We start from the raw sequence: 14996 nt of genomic DNA, 5'->3' as shown, positions 1-14996 counted from the left end.
CAGGCCTTATCACCCAACATCAGTGACTGACATCATGTGTGGGCCCACCAAAAAATCCACTCAAGTGTTATCTAAAGCTTTCCAAGAAGAGCAGGGACTGTTATTGCTGCAAAGACTCATGGTGAGGTGTCCACATACTTTTGGCCATATGGGGTCTCTTTATGGTTCAGAAGCAACTAGAACAAGCAGCTCTGAAGTTTCAGCTCGTTACAGGACATCCTACACACACTCACACCTCCAGGCTGATAAGAGCAGTCAGTCCACCTACCGGCATGTTCTGTCAGACTCTGAGGTGCAGGAGAACAGACTGAACCGAACACGGACCCTAAATTGTTGAACGTTCTTTATTACGTTTAAATAAGGTTGAACAGTCGATGGTCAGATGTGAGCCCTTACAGTCTTCAGTACAAGAATAACGACACAAACACGTTTAAAGAACATAAAACACAACCAGTCTACTATTTAGTCATATCCAGTTCCCCACTGTGAACCTGCTGCACCTTGCATAATGCCCGGTCTGATCGAAGAGAGAGGGATCACTTTTTGACACGTATCCAGTCTGCAGCGCTTCTCAGTACATGCCAGTGTTGGGTTCCCACAGAGAGCCGTATCACGTACGGAGAGACACGCTAAGCTCCATCAGTCCCAGCCATAGATCGCAGTGGGAAGAAACCTCGCCCGACCTTCCCTCCCTCAAGGTGTTGGTGTTGAGATCCTAGCTCTCTAGTTCCGACACCAGAGCGCCCCACCACCCGAGCACCCCAGTAAATAATAATAATAATAATAATAATAATAATACTGGTGTGTATTTGTACTGGAGTCAGAACTCTGTACTAACAGCCCTTTAGACCACAAGAACTTCAGTTCCGGCCTCTCAGAACCTCGGCGCTATTCAGAGAACCGACCCACGTGTGGAACAGTTTAATTGGAAGCGAGGGTCGCCGACAGAGGGCGCCGCACAACGAAAGTAGTTACAGCGGTAATGACCTGACACGCCCACGGGTGCCAACGGTTCCCGATTCGGAACCTGTTTACTTAGCCGGACGGTTCAACATTGGGTGCGCGAACCGGTTCCACGTGCGTGGAAAAGGGTTTTGAGGAACCTCCTGTGTCCGTCGCTCCTGCTAAACGCTGTACACGTGACGATGGTAAATAGTTAAGATTATTTAACGAACAACATTATCAAAAAAATTAAGACGCCAGTCACAGTATAATCGCTGGACACGAGACACAAACATTATAAACGTTATTATAAGTCATTTACAGTCACAGAGAACTAGAACTACAGTGGTGAGCACAATATAGAGCCAAAAGTATGTGGACACCCAAAACGTTGGCCTGCTCCTCTGGGAAGATTTTGGACTGTGCATGCTGGACGTGAAGACCTGACTCGAGGTCTTCAGTGGGGTTGAGCTCTGGACTGGGACCTTCAGCAGTGTAAATCAATCGTTTAAAGGCGTGTCCGCATACTTTTGGACAGTTATTGCTGTAACATTAACGTAATAAAAATAAAGACGAGACGTTCTCAGCGTTCCGTACGATCGGTACCTCCGTGCTCCCAGACTGAGAGGAACCCGACCTGCTGGCTAGATCTTGCTGTTCTCCAGGTGAGTATCGATGTGGGTGATGAGGGCGTCGTCCGGAAATCCGGTGGGGAACAGGAGCTGGCACAGGGGGCAACTCCGAAACTCGCTCTCCTCCAGCTCCATCCACAACTACAGGAAGAGAGCGGGGCCGGTCACCATGAGGAGGAGGAGAAAAAGGGAGGTGGTCAGGGTCACGGTGGGTCTGGTTCTACTGGGAAACACTGGGTGAAAGTGCCAGTCCATCTCAGGACTCAGGACTGGCCACACCCCCTTTCAGACATAGCCAATCGTGTCTGTGTTCAAGCCTGGCTGGCTCATAGCACAGCTGAGATTCAAACCCGGATCTAAGAGGTAGTGGACTAGCACTGGGATCCAGGGTTCGAATCCACAGCGGTGCTATTGGCTGGTTGGGTGTGATGGAGGGGGGTGGATTGGTATCCGGTCTGGGGTGTGTTGCTACATTTCACCCCGTCATCCCAAGAAACAGGACCCACCGCAACCCTGACCAGGATGAATCGATCACTTACTCTGATTGATGGCCAGGACTGAGCGTGCTCACTGGCAGGGTGTAAATGAGGAGGCGTCATCACCCTGAGCTCCACCCACTCCTCCTCCTCATCCTCCGAGGACTGAGGGGGTGTGGCCAGCGGGCCGGGGGCGGAGTCAGGGAGCTGGTAGCTGAGCTGCAGTGCCCCGTGGGCGGAGGACGGGCGTGGTCCTACTGGCACCGGCCTCAGGTGGGCGCGGCTGGAGCTTCTGCGTTTCGGAAGGGTCGAGACGGGAGTACGGATGGTCCGAGGCGAGAAGGAAGGGTCGGCCATGTCCGAGTAACTACGGCGACCTTGGAAGTGTGACCTCATCGCGTGAGGTGACGGTGGGGCGGGGTCAGAGGGGGGAGAGGCGGGGCCGTGCCTCAGCACTGCAGGTAAGAAAAATGTAAATAAAAAAACTAGAATTAAAGGGTACAAGGGTGTGGTACATGGAGGGGTACAGGGTTAGTATTGGGTGTGTACAGGGTGGGTACAGTGTGTGTGAGTGTGTGTGTGTGTACAGTGTGTGTGTGTGTGTGTACAGTGTGTAGTACTAGTTGATGAGATTAAATGAGTGTGTGTGTGTGTACAGTGTGTGTGTGTGTGTACAGTGTGTGTGTGTACAGTGTGTGTGTGTGTGTGTACAATGTGTGTGTGTGTGTACAGTGTGTGTGTGTGTGTGTGTGTACAGTGTATGTGTGTGTGTATATGTGTGTGTACAGTGTGTGTGTGTGTACAGTGTGTGTGTGTGTGTACAGTGTGTGTGTGTGTGTGTACAGTGTGTGTGTGTGTATATGTGTGTATGTGTGTGTGTACAGTGTGTGTGTGTGTACAGTGTGTGTATAATGTGTGTGTATGTGTGTGTGTACAGTGTGTGTATAATGTTGGCACAGTGTGTGTACAGTGTGTGTGTGTGTGTGTGTGTACAGTGTGTGTGTGTGTACAGTGTGTGTGTGTGTGTACAGTGTGTGTGTGTACAGTGTGTGTGTGTGTACAGTGTGTGTGTGTAGTGTGTGTGTGTACAGTGTGTGTGTGTGTACAGTGTGTGTGTGTGTGTATATGTGTGTGTACAGTGTGTGTACAGTGTACAGTGTGTGTACAGTGTGTGTGTGTGTGTGTACAGTGTGTGTACAGTGTGTGTGTGTGTGTACAGTGTGTGTGTGTGTGTATATGTGTGTATGTGTGTGTGTACAGTGTGTGTGTGTGTACAGTGTGTGTATAATGTGTGTGTATGTGTGTGTGTACAGTGTGTGTGTGTGTGTATATGTGTGTGTACAGTGTGTGTGTGTACAGTGTGTGTGTGTGTGTATATGTGTGTGTACAGTGTGTGTGTGTACAGTGTGTGTGTGTGTGTACAGTGTGTGTACAGTGTGTGTGTGTGTGTGTACAGTGTGTGTGTGTGTGTATATGTGTGTATGTGTGTGTGTACAGTGTGTGTGTGTGTACAGTGTGTGTATAATGTGTGTGTATGTGTGTGTGTACAGTGTGTGTACAGTGTGTGTATAATGTTGGCACAGTGTGTGTACAGTGTGTGTGTGTGTGTGTGTACAGTGTGTGTGTATAATGTGTGTGTATGTGTGTGTGTACAGTGTGTGTGTACAGTGTGTGTGTGTGTACAGTGTGTGTATAATGTGTGTGTATGTGTGTGTGTACAGTGTGTGTGTGTGTGTATATGTGTGTGTACAGTGTGTGTGTGTACAGTGTGTGTGTGTACAGTGTGTGTGTGTGTACAGTGTGTGTGTACAGTGTGTGTGTGTGTGTGTGTGTGTGTACAGTGTGTGTGTACAGTGTGTAGTACTAGTTGATGAGATTAAATGATTAGTTAGTTTAGTTAAGTGTGTGTGTGTGTTACCGGGGCTGCTGGGTTGCAGGGGGCTGCGGTTGTGGTGCAGGATGTGGTTCTGTTCGGTGGTCAGGGTCCGGATCCGGTTCAGTTCCTCCATGAGCTCGGTGTAGGCGAGAGCCAGGTTCACCCTGCACCCAAAAGTACACTCACACACTCACCACTTTATTAGGAACAGCACAGAGATGTACATCTTTACTGCATGGACTCCACAAGGTGTTTTATCACATCCCAGAGCTGGAGCTCTACTGGATTCAGATCTGGTGACTGGGGAGGCCATTGAAGTGCTCAGAGCTGATTGATCGTGGTCATGAAAGGACACACATGTTCAACAACAACACTCAGAAATGCCATGGGCTTCAAACCAAACTGGATTATCCCAGTGTCACACCATCACCACCAGCCTGGAGTCCACCAGTATAACTTCCTTCCACTTTGTAGAGTGTGTCTGTGGGAATTTGTGCGCCATTTAAAAGAAACGAAACTGAGGGGGCGTGGCAGGTGACGAGCGTTTGAATGTTTTCAGTCACTTACTGTTCATCTCCTGCCTTCTGGATCCACTCCACGCAGCAGTGCTCACACTCGGCCTCCGACTCCTCCTGCAGCTGACGGGACAGACAGGTCAAAGGTTAGCATGCACCTCCTAAATCCTGCCGGGGCAAAAGTATACGGTGGTGGTTCTATAAATGTGTACGCCCAGGGGCGATTTAATGCTTCAGCCCAGGGGCCCCGGATAATTGAGGGCCCCGGATTGGCTGTTTTATTTTTTATTTATTTTGTTAGTTATTTTGGTTAATAAGAACGGGGAACTTACAAACCAGTGATTTTGTAAATCATTTACACGTTGTTCATGTTTCTGACTGGTGATTGGCCAGATAAACTCTAACGAGCTGCTGTAATTCTGATTGGTGGTTTCAGTTAAGCAACGTGAACATTAGAGCTAGTATGTGAGTGACATTCAGCTCAGCCAATCAGAATGCAGCACCAGGTTTATACACGTGCGTTCGGACGTTCTGCAGTTAGTTTTGTAAATGAGACTCGGCTTATGGTCCCAGCATTGAAGTTGGGGTTCTGGAACTAGACGATCTAAGGTGCTGTAGCCCTCACTGAAGTCCTGACTAAACAGTTAAAGTGACTCGACCCTGTCGTGTGTGTTCATTCCCACACCTCCACCACCGCACAGCAACAGACCCGTAACATCCCCACCGGACAGCGGCTAGGTGAGCCGACCCTCTACAGGCTAATGCTAGCGGTAAAGTGCCGCGATAGCGAAAGTAAAAACACGACAATATTTTTGTTAAGTAAAATATAAAAATAACTAAAAGACAATGAAATATCAGAATACATGTAATCACACTACACAGTGAGTGCACAGCAAGGGATTTGGGGAATCTGTGTAACCTGCTTAACGTTACTAGACCTATATATATATACGTATAGAGGGGGGCCCAAAATGATTTTTGCACTGGGGCCCATGAGCTCCTAGTTACACCACTGAACTCTGTTGTTTTGCGTTGTGTACTGATTTTATGAAAACTATACGTGGGGGCCCACAACCAGCTGTAGCCCCTGGGCCCACAGGCAGGTAAAATCGCCTCTGTGTACGCCGCTGTATGTGTCAAATTAAATGCAAAATTAACTATGTTGTAATATTAATAATATCAGCGTTTTGTTGTAAACAACCTTCTGGTGGAAGCAACGGTGACCCCTAGTGTCCAGCTGAGGTACAGCTCTGGTGGTGGAGGAACACAGAGGGAGTGTGTGTGTGTGTGAGAGTGTGTGTGTGTGTGTGTGTGTGAGTGTGTGTGTGTGAGAGAGAGTGTGTGTGAGAGTGTGTGTGAGAGTGTGTGTGTGAGAGTGTGTGTGAGAGTGTGTGTGTGTGTGAGTGTGTGTGAGAGAGTGTGTGTGAGAGTGTGTGTGTGAGAGTGTGTGTGTGAGCGTGTGTGAGAGCGTGTGTGAGAGTGTGTGTGTGAGTGTGTGTGAGAGTGTGTGTGAGAGTGTGTGTGAGAGTGTGTGAGAGTGTGTGTGTGAGTGTGTGTGAGAGTGTGTGTGAGAGTGTGTGTGTGAAAGTGTGTGTGAGTGTGTGTGTGAGAGTGTGTGTGAGAGTGTGTGTGAGAGAGTGTGTGTGAGAGTGTGTGTGAGAGTGTGTGTGAGAGTGTGTGTGTGAGAGTGTGTGTGAGAGTGTGTGAGAGTGTGTGTGAGAGTGTGTGTGAGAGTGTGTGTGAGAGTGTGTGAGAGTGTGTGTGAGAGTGTGTGTGAGAGTGTGTGTGAGAGTGTGTGTGAGAGTGTGTGTGAGAGTGTGTGTGTGAGAGTGTGTGTGTGTGTGAGAGTGTGTGTGAGAGTGTGTGTGAGAGTGTGTGTGTGTGAGAGTGTGTGAGAGTGTGTGTGAGAGTGTGTGTGAGAGTGTGTGTGAGAGTGTGTGTGAGAGTGTGTGAGAGTGTGTGTGTGAGTGTGTGTGAGAGTGTGTGTGAGAGTGTGTGTGAGTGTGTGTGTGAGTGTGTGAGTGTGTGTGTGAGTGTGTGTGAGTGTGTGTGAGAGTGTGTGTGAGAGTGTGTGTGAGAGTGTGTGTGAGAGTGTGTGTGTGAGTGTGTGAGTGTGTGTGTGAGTGTGTGTGAGAGTGTGTGTGTGAGAGTGTGTGTGAGTGTGTGTGTGAGAGTGTGTGTGAGAGTGTGTGTGAGAGTGTGTGTGAGAGTGTGTGTGTGAGAGTGTGTGTGTGAGAGTGTGTGAGAGTGTGTGTGAGAGTGTGTGTGAGAGTGTGTGTGAGAGTGTGTGTGAGAGTGTGTGTGTGAGAGTGTGTGTGAGAGTGTGTGTGAGAGTGTGTGTGAGAGTGTGTGTGTGAGAGTGTGTGTGTGAGAGTGTGTGTGAGAGTGTGTGTGAGAGTGTGTGTGTGAGAGTGTGTGAGAGTGTGTGTGAGAGTGTGTGAGAGTGTGTGTGTGAGAGTGTGTGAGAGTGTGTGTGAGAGTGTGTGTGAGAGTGTGTGTGTGAGAGTGTGTGAGTGTGTGTGTGAGAGTGTGTGTGAGAGTGTGTGTGAGAGTGTGAGAGTGTGTGTGAGAGTGTGTGTGAGAGTGTGTGTGAGAGTGTGTGAGAGAGTGTGTGAGAGTGTGTGTGTGAGAGTGTGTGTGAGAGTGTGTGTGAGAGTGTGTGTGTGAGAGTGTGTGTGAGAGTGTGAGAGTGTGTGTGAGAGTGTGTGTGAGAGTGTGTGTGTGAGAGTGTGTGTGAGAGTGTGTGTGAGAGTGTGTGTGAGAGTGTGTGTGAGAGTGTGTGTGAGAGTGTGTGTGAGAGTGTGTGAGAGTGTGTGTGAGAGTGTGTGTGAGAGTGTGTGTGAGTGTGAGTGTGTGTACCTGTCTCTGTTTCTCCTCTCTGATCTCCTCCTGCAGCTGCTGCAGCTCTGCCTTAAGCTCCGCCTCCCTCTGACACGCCCGCCGAGCCTCGTGCCACGCCCCTTCCAGCTCCGCCTCCAGACGCTGGACCTTCTGATCGGTCAGAGCGTCCAGACTGCGTGAGCTCTGCAGACTGGGACCCGGACCATCCAGCGCTGGAACACAGTAATGAAACGGGTTTAGTATGATGCAGTGTAACAGTGAAGCGTGCTGGTGGTAGCGCGAGGCTGTGAGGACGCTCTGCTGCTTTCTGGACATTCCAATCTAGTCATATCCAGTTCCCAACTGGGAATTTACTGCTGTTTAAACAACCCCTGAGCTAAATGTTGACTAGCCTTCTGCTAATAGCTAAATGTCAACTAGCCTGCTGCTAACAGCTAACTGTCAACTAAATAGCTAAATATCAGCTAGCCTGCTGCTAATGGCTAAATGTCAACTAAATAGCTAAATTTAGTTGACATTTAGTTGACCTCTTCCTGTTCCAGCCACTGCCATCTGGGAAGAGGTACCGGACCATTCGAGCCAGAACCACCAGACTCAAGAACAGTTTCTACCCACGAGCGGTTAAACTAGTCATTCCTACTATAACTACCAGGACATAACCACCTCTACGACTGTTGCACTCGCACTTTTACGGCACTCTTGCTGCTAATCCACTACCTCGAATTTGTTTACCCAAACCTAGCTGCTAAATCCAAATCCACTACCTCAATCTGTCTATGCACCTTGCTTTTGTTCTTGCACCTTGTTTTGTTCTTGCACCTTATATTGTCTTGTCATTGCACCTTGTCTATGGTTTTCTTTTGGTAACTTCCCCCATCCCCTCCCCCATTGTTTTTGCACTATTGTCTTTCATTGTCTGCACTGGAGATGTAGCCTGACAGTGTTTCGTTATACTGTACAACCCTGTATTGTATAATGACAATAAAGTTGAATTGAATTGAATTGAATTGAATAAATGTCAGCTAGCATGCTGCTAATGGCTAAATGTCAACTAAATAGCTAAATGTCAGCTAGCCTGCTGCTAATGGCTAAATGTCAACTAAATAGCTAAATGTCAGCTAGCCTGCTGCTAACAGCTAACTGTCAACTAAATAGCTAAATGTCAGCTAGCCTGCTGCTAATGGCTAAATGTCAACTAAATAGCTAAATGTCAGCTAGCCTGCTGCTAACAGCTAACTGTCAACTAAATAGCTAAATGTCAGCTAGCCTGCTGCTAATGGCTAAATGTCAACTAGCCTGCTGCTAATAGCTAAATGTCAGTAAGAGGTAGTGTTGGCTAGCCTACTGCTAGAAGCTAATTTTCGACTAGCCTGCTGCTAATAGCTAAATGTTGATTAGCCTGCTGCTAACAGCTAAATGTCGACTTGCCTGCTGCTAATAGCTAAATGTTGACTAAATAGATAGATAGAAGGTTAGCTAGCCTAATGCTAATAGCTACATGTCAATTAGCCTGCTGCTAATAGCTAAATGTTGATTAGCCTGCTGCTAATAGCTAAATGTCGACTAGCCTGCCGCTAATAGCTAAATGTTGACTAAATAGATAGATAGAAGGTTAGCTAGCCTAATGCTAATAGCTACATGTCAATTAGCCTGCTAATAGCTACATGTCGATTAGCCTGCTGCTAATAGCTAAATCTCAACTAGGCTGCCGCTAATAGTTACATGCCGACTAACCTGCTGCTAATAGCTATATGTTGACTAAATAGCTAAATGTCAATTAGCCTGCTGCTAATAGCTAAACAACAGTAAGTAGCTATTAATAAACCTAGCTTAAATCAACAGGGCGGGTAGGTAGCGCCCAGGGAACATGATGAAGAGTATGAGGAGGCTGATGGAGATGATGATGGTACATGATGATGATGATGGAGATGATGATGATGGAGATGATGATGGTACATGATGATGATGATGATGATGAAGGCGGCGGCGGTGTGCACCATAGGGTGCGTCCAGGCTGGTGTACAGGTGGAGGTAGTGAGTGAAGCTCTTCTTCTGCTGTAGATTCTCTCTCCGTCCCAACGACGTCTCCAGCGCCTGGATCCTCTCCACATGCTGCTCCGCCAGGGTCGTCTAGCAACACACACACACACACAAACGTTTCATTCATCACCCGCTGCATCCCGGTCAGGGTCGCGGAGGGTCCGGAGTCTCTCTCACCATTTCGTCGAGCTCCTTCTGGACGCTGCTCTTCTCCAGGTGGATTCTCTCGTACGCTCTGATCACCTCCTCCAGCCGAAGCTCGTGAGCTTTACTCTCCTGCAACTGAGATCAGAGCGCTGTTTAATACCCGCCGCGTCTCTGAGGGGGGAGGGGGTGATGGGGCGTGAGAGAGAGGGGGCGTGTCTCCGAGAGAGAGAGAGAGAGAGAGAGAGAGGGGGAGTGTCTCTGAGAGAGAGGGGGCGTGTCTCCGAGAGAGAGAGAGAGAGAGAGAGAGAGAGAGGGGGAGTGTCTCTGAGAGAGAGGGGGCGTGTCTCCGAGAGAGAGGGGGCAGAATTTAAGGGAGGGGTGATGGGGCGTGTCTCTGAGAGAGAGAGAGGGGGCGTGTCTCTGAGAGAGAGAGAGAGAGAGAGAGAGAGGGGGCGTGTCTCCGAGAGAGAGAGAGAGAGAGAGAGAGAGAGAGAGAGAGGGGGCGTGTCTCCGAGAGAGAGGGGGCAGAATTTAAGGGAGGGGTGATGGGGCGTGTCTCTGAGAGAGAGGGGGCGTGTCTCTGAGAGAGAGAGAGAGAGAGAGAGGGGGCGTGTCTCTGAGAGAGAGAGAGAGAGAGAGAGGGGGAGTGTCTCTGAGAGAGAGGGGGAGTGTCTCTGAGAGAGAGGGGGCAGAATTTAAGGGAGGGGTGATGGGGCGTGTCTCTGAGAGAGAGAGGGGGCGTGTCTCTGAGAGAGAGAGAGAGAGAGAGGGGGCGTGTCTCCGAGAGAGAGAGAGAGAGAGAGAGGGGGAGTGTCTCTGAGAGAGAGGGGGCAGGATTTAAGGGAGGGGTGATGGGGCGTGTCTCTGAGAGAGAGGGGGCGTGTCTCTGAGAGAGAGAGAGAGAGAGAGGGGGGCGTGTCTCTGAGAGAGAGAGAGAGAGAGAGAGAGAGTGTCTCGGAGAGAGAGGGGGCGTGTCTCTGAGAGAGAGAAGGGGCGTGTCTCTGAGAGAGAGAGAGAGAGAGAGAGGGGGGTGCGTGTCTCTGAGAGAGAGAGAGAGAGAGAGAGAGAGAGAGAGAGGGGGCGTGTCTCTGAGAGAGAGGGGGCGTGTCTCTGAGAGAGAGGGGGCGTGTCTCCGAGAGAGAGAGAGAGAGGGCGTGTCTCTGAGAGAGAGAGGGGGCGTGTCTCTGAGAGAGAGAGAGAGAGAGGGGGCGTGTCTCTGAGAGAGAGAGGGGGCGTGTCTCTGAGAGAGAGAGGGGGCGTGTCTCTGAGAGAGAGAGAGAGAGAGAGGGGCGTGTCTCTGAGAGAGAGAGAGAGAGAGGGGGCGTGTCTCCGAGAGAGAGAGAGAGGGCGTGTCTCTGAGAGAGAGAGGGGGCGTGTCTCTGAGAGAGAGAGAGAGAGAGAGAGAGAGAGAGAGAGAGAGGGGGCGTGTCTCTGAGAGAGAGAGGGGGCGTGTCTCTGAGGGGGAGCAGAATTTCGGGGAGGGGGTGATGGGGGGGTGTTGGGGGGCGTTCGGGGGGGTGTCTCGTACCTCCTGGAAGAGCGTGCTGATCTTCTGCTGCAGGTTGCTGTTCTGGGTCTGGATCAGATCCACCTCGTCCGAGTCGCACAGACAGCACACGCCCCCCCCTCCGTCCTCCAGCCGGGTGATGGTGGGGAACTGAGAGGGGAAACGGGCGTGGTGAAGGGACGCCCAAATATAAACACGGGTTCGGGGAAAAAGTTTGTGAACCCTCCTTAGAAACCGGTTTAACCCTCGTCCAAGTTCTAATGGATCTTCTGCACATCTCTGTAATCTTGCTTCCACCTTCATCTCCTAATTTAGTCATACCCAGATCCCAAATTTGAACCCGTAGCCAAATCACCACACCACACCGTTTGTTACGCATAGACGCCCGGCCAGGTACCAGTTCTGAATCCAGAATGGCAAAAGTATATGAACCTCTGGGCGTGGGTCGTAGAGGCGTCCTACCAACCACCTGATCACATCTATTACTGCTCTACTATTCTCCATAAGAGTGGGTGGGCATCCCGCAAAGATCACACAAAGAGTACAACGCTGAGCGAGGCACAAAATAAAAGAACTAAAGTTCTGAATGTTCTGGAACGCTGGTCTGTACAGGGATGTAAAAAAAAAAAGAAGCTTTGATCTATTTAAATAAAGAAGTAAAATAAAACTAAAATCCTAACTGTGAAGCATGGTGGAGGGTGCATCATGGTTTCGGAACTGCTTCGAGATGCTGCGAGGTGTGCAAATCTGATCAGCATGAATCACCGCGTTTCCTGTACGCCCGTCACGGGTGGAGCAGCTTGTTTGTTTAGATTCCTCCCCCCGCCCCCCCCCCGTTTTGAATGCTGGATTTCACTGTAAACATTTACATTTTCGGCGTTTAGCAGACGCCGTCATCCAAATTATGCCTGAACACAAGTTTGAGCAGTTGAGGGTTAAGGGCCTTGCTCAGGGGCCCAACAGCGGTGGGGCTTGAACCAGCAACCTTCTGATTACTAGTCCAGCACCCTAACCACTGAGCTATCACTGCACTAACGTGTAAACACAAACGACGAGATGCGCCGCGTTCAAGTGCTCCACTATTTTTCTGTACTTCTTGGTTTCTAACACTACTCAATTCAGAGCCTTTCACTGGTGGAGCAGCTTGTTTGTTTAGATTCCTCCCCCTTTTTTAAATGTTGGATTATAATTATTTGTCGTGTTCCATTCTGACTGATCTGTAACCGATCCCGACACTCCAGACAGAACTGAGGGTTAATAATGAACAGACCTTCATCTCGTAGGTCCTGAGCTTCCTCCTGATGCTGCTGTTCTCCTTCTCCAGACCGGCCAGCCTGACCCGGATCTCGTGATACGCCGCAGCGAAGCGATCGATGTCCAGAGACACGGGCCATCGCATCTCGCGCACTTCCTCTCCCAGCGCATCACTTCCTCCTCCGAACCCGAACTCTCCCCTCAGCAGCGACTCCATCGGTCAGTCTGGAAAAGAAGAGAGTCCGTCTGTTACGTTCGACACGTTACATTACATGGTTTCTACCTTGCGGCAAGAGTTTAGGTTAAGGTACTGAATTAGTAATCAGAAGGTCGCTGGATTAAGCCCCAGCTCTGCCAGGTTGATGATGTCGGGCCCTTGAGCGAGGCCCTTAAACCTCAGCTGCTCAGACTGTATTCTGTCCCAGTACTGTGACTCTCTTTGGGTAAAGGCGTCCGCTGAAATGCTGAAAATGTGAATGTAAAATGAGTCGGAACATCAATTGTGAGCCAGACTTTCACATCTAACCTCATTAAAGGGCACAAATCCCCACAGACACCCTCCAAAATGTTCTGAAAAGGCTTTCAAGAAGAATTAATACAGATGAATGTCCATTGTTTTGAAATATCACGTCTGTCTAACACATATTTTCAGCTATATCGTGTACAACTACGCTTGTCCAGCACCTTCACAGTCTGCGCCGCTTCTCATCACCCGTGAGTGTCAGGTTCACACACAGAGCCGTATCGCATACTTTAATAATAGTAATACCTTCCCAAAAATTGAGACGCGCACAACGATGTGACGTGAGACAGATATAAACATGGCTTGAATCAAGAGGGCAGATACACTTTTGTCACAGCGCCCCCTAATGACTCGGAGGAACTCATCACAACCAACCCCGTTCTCCTCTGTTTGAAGACACACCAGCTATGAAATGAAATAAAATATTTCACATTGTATCACTGTCTTAATCTAATATGTACAAATATACAGACACACACATCCCACCTGAACCTAAATCTCCCACCTGATTCATGCAGTGTTGACCAAAACAGGCCACTAGGACTCATTACACAACAACATATCAGGACAGGAGATCAGTATCAGGCTGCATTACAGTGTTATTTATTGCACCGCAGAAATGCATGTAATTTACCGTGTTTTACTCACATAGTTTAGCAGGACACGCGGTCGGTCATGACATTCCCTCACACACTACAGAACATCAACCTGAGAGTGGAAGCTGCGAGCAGAACCGCACAAACGATGACATGTAGGTCATAAATCACCGCGCGTGTGAACGCTGCACAACCGTTGCTACATTCAAGCGCTCCGCCTACTTTTGGTACATATGGGTTTCAAACGCGTTCTCTTTTTTGTGATTCTTCCAGGGTTTTTCGGAATTTTGCTGGTAGTCAATTTCAGGCTTTTTTATAATGATCAAACAGTTAAGAATTTATCATTTAGGTTGAACCAAGCAACGTTTTTCTATACATTTTTATTCACAAACAGCAGCGACCTCTCTGTGTCTTTACTCATGTACTCATCTTCATTAAAGGTGCACTGAGTAATATTTAATTCCTTTTAGTGTTGCAAATAAGTGTAAAAATGCATTAAACATCATAAATCTAAATTACTTAAATAAGTTTTTAATCAAAGTACGTTTATTAAATCAGCAACTGAGTCGAACTAGCTTGTTTAAATTCTTCCTGCGACCATTAGAACTTAAATTCGATTAAATGCACCTTTAAAGTGGAAAAAAAGACAGTGATTATTATTATTAAAGCTGATTTTTAAAAAATCTTTAATAATATATTATATATAAGATAGGGGAAGCATGCTAGCTGAGCTGAAAGTGCATGCTGTATAGTATCATGATGCTACCACCACCATACTTTACAGCAAAACTTTACTTTGTTTTATTTTGAACAACCTTCACATGATCTTGACACATGATATAATAATGAACAGTGATAAATATAAAGAGTAATAAATATGCTAATAAAGTAAACAGGAGCACAACATTTCTGTGAAAGGATCTCCATATGAACTCTCCTGGTGCAGGTGAAAAGAAGTGGTTGGTACCACACGCGTCGGACCCTTCTGCAGCAGTAGAGGTGAAATATCAGGGAATGGGATACGACTAAACTGGGAAGGAAATGCATGAAGGGAAAAAAATGCTTCAAGACGACGAAAAATATTTACACGTTTATTTTTTAATCATAGTTTTTTTTCATCAATGTTTTAATAAAGTAACAGTAATAAAAAAAAAGACAGTTAACAGATTCTAAGCTTTAAAACAGAAGCTCGGGTGCCTGCGCGGTCATTAAATCCATGAACACGTCCGGATCTGCTAAAGCCTTCGAAGAGTCGAAGCAAAATTCTTTTTGCTTCATTTTTAATCATTTAAATCCGTATAATACAAAAGGAATTTTATACAATCAGACAGTCTGAACGAGTCGCTTTACATTTTTCATAAAACACACGATTCTCTTTTTCTCAAGCACACATGGCTGAAACGTCAACACACACACACATCTTCATGATTTCAACCAGCATAGTGCAGAACTGAGCACACACACACACACAAACACACACACACAAACACACAAACACACACACACAAACACACACACCTCGCTCTACGTCAGAATTCTGACGATTCGCTGAGGGTCAAGGACAGGGTTATACTGTGATTCAGAAACACGTTAAACACAGAAATGAGGAATATGTGACTTACAGGACCTTAGTGTGAACACCCAAAA

General features: G+C 47.9%; 1 protein-coding gene across 3 annotated transcripts; it reads right to left on the bottom strand.

Moving 5' to 3' along the window:
• Positions 1 to 326: 326 nt before the first annotated feature.
• On the bottom strand, positions 327 to 13489 carry LOC134327870 (TANK-binding kinase 1-binding protein 1-like). 3 transcript variants are annotated; one of them, XM_063009254.1, is made up of 10 exons: positions 13402 to 13489; positions 12247 to 12455; positions 10998 to 11126; positions 9500 to 9604; positions 9193 to 9412; positions 7301 to 7494; positions 4494 to 4564; positions 3969 to 4090; positions 2114 to 2505; positions 327 to 1715 (listed from the first exon to the last, which is right to left on the bottom strand). In XM_063009254.1, the coding sequence occupies exons 2-10, from the start codon at positions 12445 to 12447 to the stop codon at positions 1587 to 1589; spliced, it is 1563 nt and encodes a 520-aa protein (XP_062865324.1). In that variant the 5' UTR covers positions 12448 to 12455; positions 13402 to 13489; the 3' UTR covers positions 327 to 1586. The 3 variants fall into 3 exon arrangements, with proteins under 3 accessions (XP_062865324.1, XP_062865326.1, XP_062865327.1); XM_063009256.1 differs by having other exon boundaries at positions 4494 to 4558; XM_063009257.1 differs by having other exon boundaries at positions 9280 to 9412.
• Positions 13490 to 14996: the final 1507 nt, after the last annotated feature.

The sequence above is a fragment of the Trichomycterus rosablanca genome, chromosome 2 (assembly GCF_030014385.1).
Source record: "Trichomycterus rosablanca isolate fTriRos1 chromosome 2, fTriRos1.hap1, whole genome shotgun sequence".
Lineage (NCBI taxonomy): Eukaryota > Metazoa > Chordata > Actinopteri > Siluriformes > Trichomycteridae > Trichomycterus > Trichomycterus rosablanca.
Note: the sequence above shows the minus strand (reverse complement) of the source record. Positions and strands in the feature narration are given on the sequence as shown.